Raw genomic sequence first — 12,143 nt, 5'->3', positions numbered from 1 at the left:
AGGCTGCTCCAGATATGTGTCACATAACTATTCTTTTCCCTTACTACATTGAAGCCGCAGCAAACCTAATATTCATATGAACAATATGCAGTCATTACATAAAAATACTTTTAATTCTACTATCAGCAATGACCTATAACAGTCCTAATGTTATTAGGTGTAATATTTTTAATGGGCTGGAGAGAAAGGATTTTTATGACTTAAATGTCCATGAGAATCAAACTAATAAATAAGTCAATAGTTTTGGTAAGGAATTTTATAAGATAAAATTCAAAGTGCTTTTTTCCTGCATTTCATCATTTTATATAACCTTCAACTTTCTAAATACCTTGGATTTAGCAGAACCACCTCTAAAATTTAGTTCCACTAAAATTTCTTAATGCCTCTTTTCACTATCCACTCAAAACGCAAGCAAAGTCTAATGAATGATCACTTTACTATAAAAAAATGACTACCCCACCCTACTTCACCACCCATTTCAGTCTGATTAAAATTAATCATAACAAACAGAAAAGTAATTTTGGACTAGATAAGGTTCACTTTTAAATAAAGTCCAATTTAAAATTGGTTTACAAAACTACCAATTCAAGAACAGGTTTTAGAAAGTTGTTTTATCTCTTTGATTTTAATAGCAATAACGTGTATAAATTCTGAAATGTAGAGTGTGATCTGTGTGGTGACAGCTAATCTCCACTAACAATAATAAAACATGCCTGGTGCCCGCAGCTTTAAGCTCCAGGTACAACTTTTTATTATAAATGACCGATAACTGATCTACCTCTTTCCACAGTAACAAAGTAAGGCGGTATATCTCCTAAAATTCTGAAATAACTGTCATGCTGTGACTGTACAAGTCAGGATAATTCCTAAAAAATTAAAAGATGTGGCAGAAATATGATATCCACTTCAGAAATAAGACAGAGTTTGGGTACCTCTTTAATGCTTAAAAAAATCATCTCATAAGAAATTTTCTGCCGTACCTACCTGTAGTTTAGACTGAAGAGCCAGGTAAACACGAAGAATTTCTATACTGCTACGTATTCGAACAGATGCTCTCTCTGGCTCAAAGTCTGGGTTGATCAAATCATTGAAGGGTTCATTTGTAACATCATTTCCCAGTAAAGAATAGTAAAAGAAAAACTCAGGCCGTCTTTCTGGAAGTTTCATGGTACATGGAATTAACTAAATATTTAAGAAAAAAAAAGGATTATTACTTTATAAACCACTAAACATCCTTAAAGATGTCTGAGAAACTCCAAAAATATTTGCTAAAATGATTTATTTCAAGCCTTAAATTAATAACTCAAAATTTCTAAATCTCTGCCAAATTACTACCAAATCACTAGTTTAATTTTTAAAGGTTTATCTTACACAAGCACAAAGAGACTAAAATATTTTTATACATTAATGTTGTTTTAAAGCTTATGTTTCATTCAACTACTCGATGAAAACTCCATAAAAGTTCTTTTAGAAGAAAGTGGTCAAATATTTTACACTGAGCTTTCCTTATTTCCACATATCCTTACTCCACCATCCTCTCCGTAAATGAGAGAAGGTTTTTAAAAAACCTTAATCCAAGCTATTTACTATAACTTCTTTTGATGGGAAAAAAAAAAGCTTTGTAGCTACTCTTACAAAACTTGGAGACCTATAAAGTAAGTTACAAAAGGCTGTCTTCCACCCACTGTAAGGAGCTGCTGCAGGGGGAAGATGGAGCCCTTCACAAATGAAATGTTTACTGGGGGTGGAACAAGATGGCGGAGTAGGACATGAGCTCACCTCTTCTCAAGAAAACACCCAAAATCACAACTAACTGCTGAACAACCATCGACAAAAAAAAAGATGGAACCTACCAAAAAAGATATCCTACATCCAAAGACAAACAAGAAGCCACAAGGAGATGGTAGGAGGGGAACAATCACGATAAAATCAAATCCCATACCTGCTGGGTGGGCAACCCACAAACTGCAAAATAATTATATCTCAGAGGTTCTCCCACTGGAGTGAAAGTTTTGAGCCCCATATCACAATCCCCAGCCTGGGGGTCTGGAATCGGGAGGCAGAGCCCGCAAGGCATCTGGCATTGAAGGACAGAGGGATTTGATCGCAGGAAATCCACAGGACCAGGGGATACAGAAACTCCTCTCTTGGAGAGTGCACACTAGGTCTTGTGTGTACCAGGAACCAGGGGAAAGAGCAGTGACCTCATAAGAACCTGGGCCAGACCTAATTGCTGGTATTGGAGGGTCTTGTAGAGGCATGGGTTGGCTGTAGCTCACTACTGAGATAAAGACACTGGTGGTTGTATTTCTGGGGAGTACCCATTGGCATGAGCCCTCCCAGAAGCCACCATTTTCTCACCAAGACCTGGCCCCATCCAACAGCGTGTAGCCTCCAGTACTGGGATGCCTCAGGCCAAGCAACCAACACAGCCCCACCCATCAGCAGACAGGCTGCTTAAAGCCTTCCTGAGCCCACAACTTCCCAATAAACACACCCGTTGACATGGCCCTACCCACCAGAGGGACAAGACCCGAGTCCACCCACCAGTGGGTAGGAACCAGTCCTTCCCACCAGGAAGCCTGCACAAGCCACTAAGACCAGCCTCATCCACCAGGGGGCCGAGAGCAGAAGCCATAAGAATTACAACCCTGCAGTCTGCAGAATGGAAACCGCAATCACAGAAAGACAGACAAAATGACATGACAGAGGAATATGTCCCAGACAAAGGAACAAGATAAAACCCCAAAAGAACAAGTAAGTGAAGTGGAGATAGGCAATCTACACGAAAAAGAATTCAGAGTAATGATAGGAAAGATGATCCAAGGTCTTGGAAAAAGAATGGAGCCACAGATTGAGAAGATACAAAAAATGTTTAACAGAGAGCTAGAAGATCTGAAGAACTAACAGAGATGAACAATAAAATAACTGAAAAGAAAAATACACTAGTAGGAATCAATAGCAGAATAAACAAGGCAGAAGAACAGATAAGTGACCTGGAAGAAAGAATGGTGAAAATCACAACCACGGAGCAGAATAAAGAAAAAAGAATGAAAAGAAGTGAGGACACTCTCAGAGGCCTCTGGGACAACATTAAGAGCACCAACATTCGCAATGCAGTAAGTCCCTTACATACGAACTTTCAAGTTGCGAACTTTCAAAGATGCGAACATGCATCTGGTTCCACCAAGGAACCAGAACCTGTGCCATCAATGTCAGGCATGAGTGAAACTGCAGCTTACCCTCCGTCTCCTATTGCTGATAATCCTTCAGATTTACCATCTCCCACCTCCTCTCCCTCCTCCAGTCAGTAACTCTTCTTGCCTGTTCACTTGATGCCAGCCCCTGTATGCCAGCTGTTGTACTGTACTACCGTACATTTCAAGGTACTATACTGTAAGATTAAAAATGTTTTCTTTCTTGTTTTTTATGTATTATTTGTGTGAAAAGTATTATAAACCTATTACAGTACAGTACTATACAGCTGATTGTGTTAGTTGGGTACCTGGGCTAACTTCGTTGGACTTACAAACAAATAGGACTTACAAACGCACTCTCAGAACAGAACTCATTCGTATGTAGGGGACTCACTGTATAGGGGTCCCAGAAAAAGAAAGGAAGGACATGAGAAAATATTTGAAGAGATAATAACTGAAAATTTCCCTAACATGGGAAAAGAAATCGTCACCCAAGTCCAGGATGTGCAGAGTCCCAGGCAGGACAAACCCAAGGAGGAACATGCAGAGACACGTTAATCAAACTGACAATAATTAAAGACAAAGAAAAAATATTAAAAGCAACAAAGAAAAGCAACAAATAACATACAAGGGAATCCCCATAAGGTTATCAGCTGATTTTTCAGCAGAAACTCTGCACGCCAGAAGGGAGTAGCACAATATATTTCAAGTGATGAAAGGGCAAAACCTGCAACGAAGAATACTCTACCCAGTAAGGCTCTTGTTCAGATTTGATAGAGAAATCAAAAGCTTTACAGACATGCAAAAGCTAAGAGAATTCAGCACCACCAAACCAGCTTTACAACAAATCCTAAAGGAACTTCTCTAGGTAGAAAAGAAAAGGACACAACTAGAAACAAGAAAATTACAAATGGGAAGGCTCACCAGTAAAGGCAAACATAAAGTAAAGGTAGTAAATCATCCACACACAAATATGCTCAGAGGGGAACAGTAGGGAGTTTCCTTAAAAAACTAAAAACAGAGCAACCATACGATCCAGCAATCCCACTCCTGGGCATATATCCAGAGAAAACCATGGTTTGAAAGGATACATGCACCACAATGTTCACTGCAGTGCTGTTTACAATAGCCAAGGCATGGAAACAACCTAAATGTCCATCGACAGATGAATGGATAAAGAAGATGTGGTACACATATGCAATGGAATATTACTCAGCCATTAAAAAAAAATGAAACTGCCATTTGCAGCAAAATGGATGGACCTAGAGATTATCGTACTAAGTGAAGTAAGTCAGACAGAGAAATACAAATATCATATGATATCACTTATATGCGGGGGGTGGGGGGGAAATGATACAAATGAACTTATTTACAAAACAGAAACAGATTTGCAGACATGGAAAATAAACTTATGGTTAGCAAAGGGGAAAGGTGGGCGGGAGGGATAAATTGGGAATTTGGGATTGACATATACACAGTACTATATTCAAAACAGATAACCAACAAGGACCTGCTGTATAGCACAGGGAACTCTGCTCAATATTCTGTAGTAAATTAAGTAGAATATATATATATATATGTATGTATAACTGAATCATTTTGCTGTACACCTGATACTAACACGACATTGTAAATCAACTATAGTCTAATACAAAATTAAAAAAAAAAAAAAAAAGGATGTCTTCCATACTAGGAGTGTTACTTTTCAAAGCTGGTAGTTACCTGGCCACGTGACATGAAGACATGGGATGCTTGTCCCATAAAATGCAAAATACCTTCTAACAGACCTTTAATGTTTGCTAGCACATTGTTAAAAGTAACAAACTATAAGTAATTGACATGTTCTGCAACAGGAGATGGCTTAAATATATTATAGTTATCATACAATATGGCTCCTAAATAATGATATAGTGACATGAAAGTTATCTAAAATATTTTTAGGTCAAAAATACTTACAGGACAGTTTGTAAGTCTGTAAGTTTGTGAAAATAAAAGTACTAACCACTTACATTAAAACAACCCAGTACTGAGCACACAGTAAATAGTCAATGAAGTTATTTATTTTATATTAAATATATTTTAAATACAAAGCAAGTTATTACTTTAATCCTATACTTTAAAATGTATTTGTTTGATTAGATTTTAATCATGTGGATTTTAATCATGTAGATTTATATTTATTGAGAGCCAGCACTTATACACTTTTAGTTGTTGAGAGCACAAATTCTGGAGTAAGCCCCGACCCTCAACTTTGGTTCCACCAATGGCTTGCTATGAGACTTTAGACAAGTACTTAATCACTCTGAACCTCCATTTCTCTTAGGGTTCTTGGACGGATTAAAAGAGATAATACATGTTCACTTCTACAAGTCTGCCTAGCACATAGTCAGCTATTATGTGAATGGAAAAATACCTGAGGAAAAGAATATACTGCCCTTATGGGTGATTATTTCTGAGGAGTTTAATTAAGAGACTTTCATTTTCTTTTACTTTCTTCCATAGTCAGAAAGCAATAAAAATTTTAAGAAAAAAAGATAGCCCTTTAATATTTCATAGCACATTTAATTCTAAGTAATTCCCACTAAGAGAAGAGATGCTTTTAAAAATCCTTTCTCATCCTTGGATTTAGAAACAGGTTTTTTGCCCTAATTTCAATATTTAAAAAGGAAGCAAGGTTATCACAATCCAGTATTCTTACTCTAATTTCATTCCTGCATTCTACTACTTTACAGTATCAATGTTCTAAGTCACTTATTTGCATCCGAAAGGTATGTTTGTTTATCGCTGGATGCTTTCTCACACTACCTTTGACTAGCTTGAGAAGAAAAAAACTAAACTGCTATTTTTTAAAATCCTTGGCTTGTCCATAAAGAGTGAAAAAAGCAAACAAGTAATACTAAGCAGTATCAAGGGATGAATAAATTATTGGGCTTAATTTTTTGTGTTTTAAAAAATTATTGTAAAATACACATAACAGAAAATTTATCATTTTAACCATTAAAAACTGTGCAGTTCAGTAAGTACATTCACAGTGTTGTGCAACCATCACCACTACCTAGTTCCAGAACTTTTCCATCACTCCAAACAGAAACACCAGAACCACTGAGCAGCCACTCCCATGCCGCTCCCCCATAACTTCTCCCTCCCCTGGTGACCACAGATCTGCGTTTTGTCTCTATGGCTCTGCCTATCTGGATATTTTATATAAATGGACTCAAACAGTATGTGACCTTTTGTGTCTGGCTTATCTCACTCAGCATGTTTACAACATTCATCCTTGTTGTAGCATGTATCAGTACTTCATTTCTTTTATAGTTAAATAATACTCCAGAGTGTGTGTGTGTGTGTGTGTGTGTGTGTGTGTGTGTGTGTGTGTGTGTGTGTGTGTGTGTGTGTGTGTGTGTGTGTGTGTGTATTCATTTATTTATTTTGTTAATCTATTCATCCATAGATGGACATCTGGGTTATTTCTGTGATATTCTGGGATATTGTAAATAGTGCTATGAACATTTACGTACAAGTTTTTATTTGAATACCTTGTTTTCAATTCTTTTGATATATACCCAGTAGTGAAACTGCTGGGTTCTATGGTAATTCTGTTTAATCTTTTGAGGAACCTACTTGGCTTAATTTTTATCGGAGATAGCAAATAGCTTGCCAGACATCAATCTGTTTTTTTATTTTTAACTAAACTGAGTGACTTTTCCTAAAAAGTTACTTTGTATTACCAAGAACTGTATTAGTTCTTAGTTGTGGATTCAGTAGGTCAATTACCCACAAGCTTTCACTATATAAATATAGGTTCACACATACAAATTACATGTTAAGCACATTAGTTTTATCTCATTCCTCATGCACACCCACAAGGCTGGTACTACTGCCACCATACAACTGAGAAAATTCAAGCCTGAGAAAGGTTAAGTAGGTTGCCTAAGTTAAAGAAGCCAGTAAGTAGTGAGAATTAGATTCCAACTCAAATTGGTCTCACTCCAAAACCCCTTCAGAGGCAAGAGAGCAAAATATGGGAACAAGAGAATGTGGAGAATGACCATATGGCCAGAAATTCCTAGGATATTTACTAGCTAAAAAACTTTCTCAAAACTTGGTTTCCTCATCTCAAAAGTGAAAATAATAATCCCCTAAAGTTGTGCTAGGATTAAATACAACATTAGCAAAGTAGTGAACACATGCCTATTTCACAAAATATAACACAAGTAAAATTATGCCTTCCTAGGGAGTTGAAAAAATATTTTTAAAAATAAAGTAGCAATTTTAAATACTTTGCAGGTATTTAATAGCACAGTAAAAACACAGTAGACTCACTATCTAATGTGTGTTCTGATGTGGTTAATGAACAGACAGTGGACATCTAACTCCCCCCACCCCCAACCAGCATGGCATATTAAGCCGGGGCAATCCACAAGCAGAGCTTTATGAAGAGAGGAAAAAAAGGAAATTGACGGAAAGAGACAAAATCACATATATATAGTGTCAGTGAGAAAATGATAGTACCAAATTGGGAGAGAAAGAGTAAAGCTCAAAGAATACGTATATATAAAAAGTACTTTTTGTAGTGGGCATGAATTCAGTGTGACAGAGCTAAACACATTTCCTGAGAAAAATCTTTTACCTGATAGATCTTACTAAGATTTAGTGTGGTCACTAACTCATAGTTCACTTATGAATGCGGATTATCTGGGGAATGTATACCTCTAAGAAAGTGAATAGTCTGATAAAAATTTTAAAGTCATAAGCCATATTCTCTATATTTTAAAGTAGTAATTTATTTCAGGTGCTGTAGATCAACATAATGTCAAAAAAACTGGACTCGATCCTGAAAAGGACAATGAAATAACAGCTACTTTTGTGTTGAGCCATTGTTGGGAGGAAGCAATCGGCCACAGGCCCTGAGCATCCCTGCACATTCTTGCTGAGTGTAACAAGAATGCAAGGCCCTGACCACTCTTACCCAGGCCATCTCCCAGCGCTGTTTATGCAGCTCATAACTTTGATAAAGTAACGTGTCTTCCCAGACAAAGACCTAGACTACTTACAGTAGAAGTCGTACATTCCCTAAGTTCTGTGTTCCTCAGCTGTGACACACTCCCAGTGAGTGTGGAGCAACCACCTGGGACCCTCTATGTCACCTCCATGGGACTTGGGATAGGGGGAACTGAAAGAAATATGCTGATATTCATGTTGCTTGCTGTGCTGAGAGTAATATGCTCCTTTCTCTCTGACCCAAGAATCTTCTGTCTTCTGGCAGCATTTAGGCTAATTTGTTAGTGTGTAAATAAGGTAAAATCTAATCCCAGACCTGACAGCTATTAAGGTCTGACTGAGACAATGTTCCCAACATTGTATATTTCTCCAAAAAGTAAAGTATTTAACACTTAGAAAAAAATCATTTCATAACAGTCTTTACAATGTCACACAATACAATGTGAAACAATGCTTATTTATGGTCTTTCTTCTAAATTCTAAGAGATTTAATTTATTCTCTTACTACCAAGATCATCCCAATTTATTCTTTTCCTAAAACAAAAATGCTTTCTGATATGAAAGAAAACATTTTTCTAAGTTATTTTTGTAAGTCTACTTGCAAGGCTTTTTAATACCTAAAAGACAGATTTTAAAAATAAAATGTTTTCAAGTTCTTCATGAATCACTCATCTCACCTGCTCCAACTGGGTAGCGAATGCTATGGTCACGGACATCACGAAGAAGTCAGTACAATACCCTGCTGGTCCGATCTGATGATAGCCTCCCTCCTCATTCAACACCGCCACAATGTCCTTTGCGTCAAGTCCAGACAGGCTGGCGGGTACTTTATGGAAAAAAACACAATTAAACTACATTGTAGTTTGCCATAAACCATTATAAGATTTTGAAAGCTGGTTATGCTTTTTAATTTACTTGGCAGTTTTCACAGATACAGTTAATATCTCAGCAAGGTTTCCTTTGATTTCAATTTAATAAACCACGTAGAAAAGGTATCACAGGTTGCCTGAAGGAAGTGAATCTAAACTGCGAACTGAAAAATAAGCAAAACTTGGCTAAAAAGAGCAAGGTGACTAGACAGAGAATGAGGGAGTGGAAAACGGTGTTCTAGGCAGAAGAAACAATATATACAAAGACTCAGAAGCAAGAGAAAGCATGTGGTTAGAGAACTGAAATAGATGTGGCATGCTGGATCATAGAGTGAGGATCAGGTACAGAAAGTGGGGAGAGGCCGTATCATAAAGAGCCTCCTTGAACGCCATGCTGAAACATTTGGATAGTTTTCTAAGAATAAGAGAAAACAATAAAACAATTTTGAGAAGAGAACAGATATAATCAAATAGGCTTCGTTATGAAGAGACTGGAGAGGGACAAGGGTTTTTCAAAACTGATTAAGGAAAAAAACAAAACTACACAAAACTAAAATAATAGACAATATTCAGTGTCAGGGAGATTGCCAGCAGGTTGGCACTCTCCATGTTGGTAGGTACAGACTAGTACAACCTTTTGGAGGGTAATATATCAGGGCTTATCAAAATTTTATATATGCATACCCTGTAAACCAGCAATCCTCGACTCCTTCAGGAGTTAAGCCAAAAGAAATGTGCTTACAGTAGCACTGGCTAAAAATAGTTTAATGGTTAAGAGTATAGACACTACATTCATATAGACCAAAGTTCCAACCCTAGTTCTGTCATTCAGTAGTTGTATGGGGAAATTATAAGATCTCCTTTAGTCTCCATTTTTCCTTCTGCAAAGCTTTTACAGTGTTGTTGAGAAGATCAAATTAGATAACAAAAGCACTTAGCACAGTACCTGACAATTAAGTACTTTAATAAAGGTAGCCATTAAATAGTAAGGTCAGCAGAGCTTAAGAGGTCAAAATACTAACTATGACAGGTCTCGCATTATCAGAAAGGGAGAACACTAGGATAAATCTTGTGGTGTAGGATTAAAAGGATTGAACGTGTCAATGTGAATATATGTTGTTCAGTATATATATGGGCAAATCAATATATAAAGTATGTATGTATATATACGTGTGTTTGTGTATATATATCCATGTGTCTGCATATATATGTGTGTATGTATACATACATGGGAACAACACCCCAACAGCACACCTAGCAGCTGGATCTTGACTCGTAAACATCATTCTTTTCTAAAAAGAAGCAGGGCTCCTTAAAGTAATGGCTGAATCCAGGGCTGAGATAGGAAAAGTATAAGATGAACCTGGACCATCTTCTTGTACCAGGGAAAAAAAAAAAAAAGGCTCAAAGGGACTTCCCTGGTGGTCCAGTGGTTAAGAATCCGCCTTCCAATGCAGCGAACGCGGGTTGGATCTCTGATCAGGGAACTAAGATCCCACATGCGGCAGGGCAACTAAACCTGCACACCACAGTTACTGAGTCCGTGCACTCTAGAGCTCGTGCACCACAACTAGAGAGCCCATGTGCTGCAACTACTGAGCCTGCGCACTCTAGAGCCCGCACCACAACTAGAGAGAAGCCCGCGAGCCGCAACGAAGAGCCTGCGTGCCACAACAAAAAATCCTGCATGCCACAATGAAGATCCCACGTGCTGCAACTAAGACACAACACAGCCAAATAAATAAATAAATAAATAAACTTTTTTAAAAAAAGCTCAAAGGATTATCGAGATAGTAAAAAGGAAACAGAAGAAGCTTGAAGGGGTTCTCAATGCTCAAATCTGGGACAAACAATGATGGTTAAAGATTATAACCCACTAAATAAAGAGAAAACTGTCAAGTCCATACTTAGACAATACAAATAAGTGAATAAATTGAAGGTATAATGAAGAATAAATATTTTTCTAATTTTCTAATTCTTCCCCACAAAATATTTATTAATTACAAAAGAAAACAAAAGTAAGTTTATAGTTGAGAACACAGACACTCACCACCATAACCAAGTAATCAAGTGAACATAATCAGTAATGAGACTAAATGAAAATAGTGCACCACCTGATAAGATGCAATGAGAACAGAGCATCTTAATAGGCCTGCCAAAGATGCATAACCAAAATCTAGTATCAGACAAGCCCAAACAGTACAGGGGACACAGCCTCACCAAGACTGAAACCTAATCACAAGACTGTAGAATGCTTCCCCTCCCCCTTACCACTATATTACTAAAAGTCTATTTTCCTCTACCCAGTATATCATGTCCATCTTTCAATAAAAAATTACAAGGCACACTAAAAGGCAAAAAACCCACAAAACTCCATAATCTATGCTTCCATCTTAGGAAAATAGAAAAAGAGGAGCAAATTAAATCCAAAGTAAGCAGAAGAAGAGAAATAATAAAAACTAGAGCAAAAATCAATGAAATTGAAAACAGGAAATCAATGGAGAAAAAATTTAACAAAATCAAAAGCTGGTTCTTTGAAAAGATCAATAAAATCAATAAGCATCTATCCAGCCTAAGAAAATAAAGATGACACAAATTACTATTAACAAAAATGAAAAAGGGGACATCACTACAGATTCCCATGGACATTAAAAGTTTAATAAAGGAATGTTATGAACAACTCTTATGCCCACAAGTTTGATAACCTAGATGAAATGGACAATTCCTTTCAAAAACACAATCTGCTAAAACACACACAAGAAGAAAACAATCTGAATAGGCCTATATCACTTAATGAAATTGAATCAATAACTTCAGAGAACAGAAAGCACCAGATCCAGATGGATTCACTGGTGAATTCTACCTAACATTCAAGGAAGAAATTATTACCAATGCTCTACAATTTTTTTTTCCCACAAGACAGAAGCAGAGGGAATACTTCCTAACTCATTATATGAGACTAGCATTATCCTAATATGAAATCCAAGCAAAGACATTACAAGAGAAGAAAACAACAGACCAATATCTCATAAACACAGATGTAAAAATCCTCAACAAAGTATTAGCCAATAAAATC

At 36.9% G+C, this 12,143-nt stretch overlaps 1 protein-coding gene across 5 annotated transcripts in view; it reads right to left on the bottom strand.

The window, feature by feature from the left end:
• The window catches only part of CEP120 (centrosomal protein 120), a 78,197-nt gene that overhangs the window by 47,457 nt on the left and 18,597 nt on the right, over window positions 1-12,143 (bottom strand). For all 5 annotated transcript variants that reach the window (XM_082457842.1, XM_082457844.1, XM_082457843.1 and 2 more), the window contains 2 exons: window positions 8,876-9,024; window positions 985-1,182 (listed from right to left, as the gene is read on the bottom strand). In XM_082457842.1, coding sequence (XP_082313968.1) covers window positions 985-1,182; window positions 8,876-9,024 — 347 coding nt within the window. The remainder of the gene's footprint in view (window positions 1-984; window positions 1,183-8,875; window positions 9,025-12,143) is intronic.

This window comes from Balaenoptera physalus, assembly GCF_965194825.1.
Source record: "Balaenoptera physalus genome assembly, chromosome: 3".
Taxonomy (NCBI): domain Eukaryota; kingdom Metazoa; phylum Chordata; class Mammalia; order Artiodactyla; family Balaenopteridae; genus Balaenoptera; species Balaenoptera physalus.
Note: the sequence above shows the minus strand (reverse complement) of the source record. Positions and strands in the feature narration are given on the sequence as shown.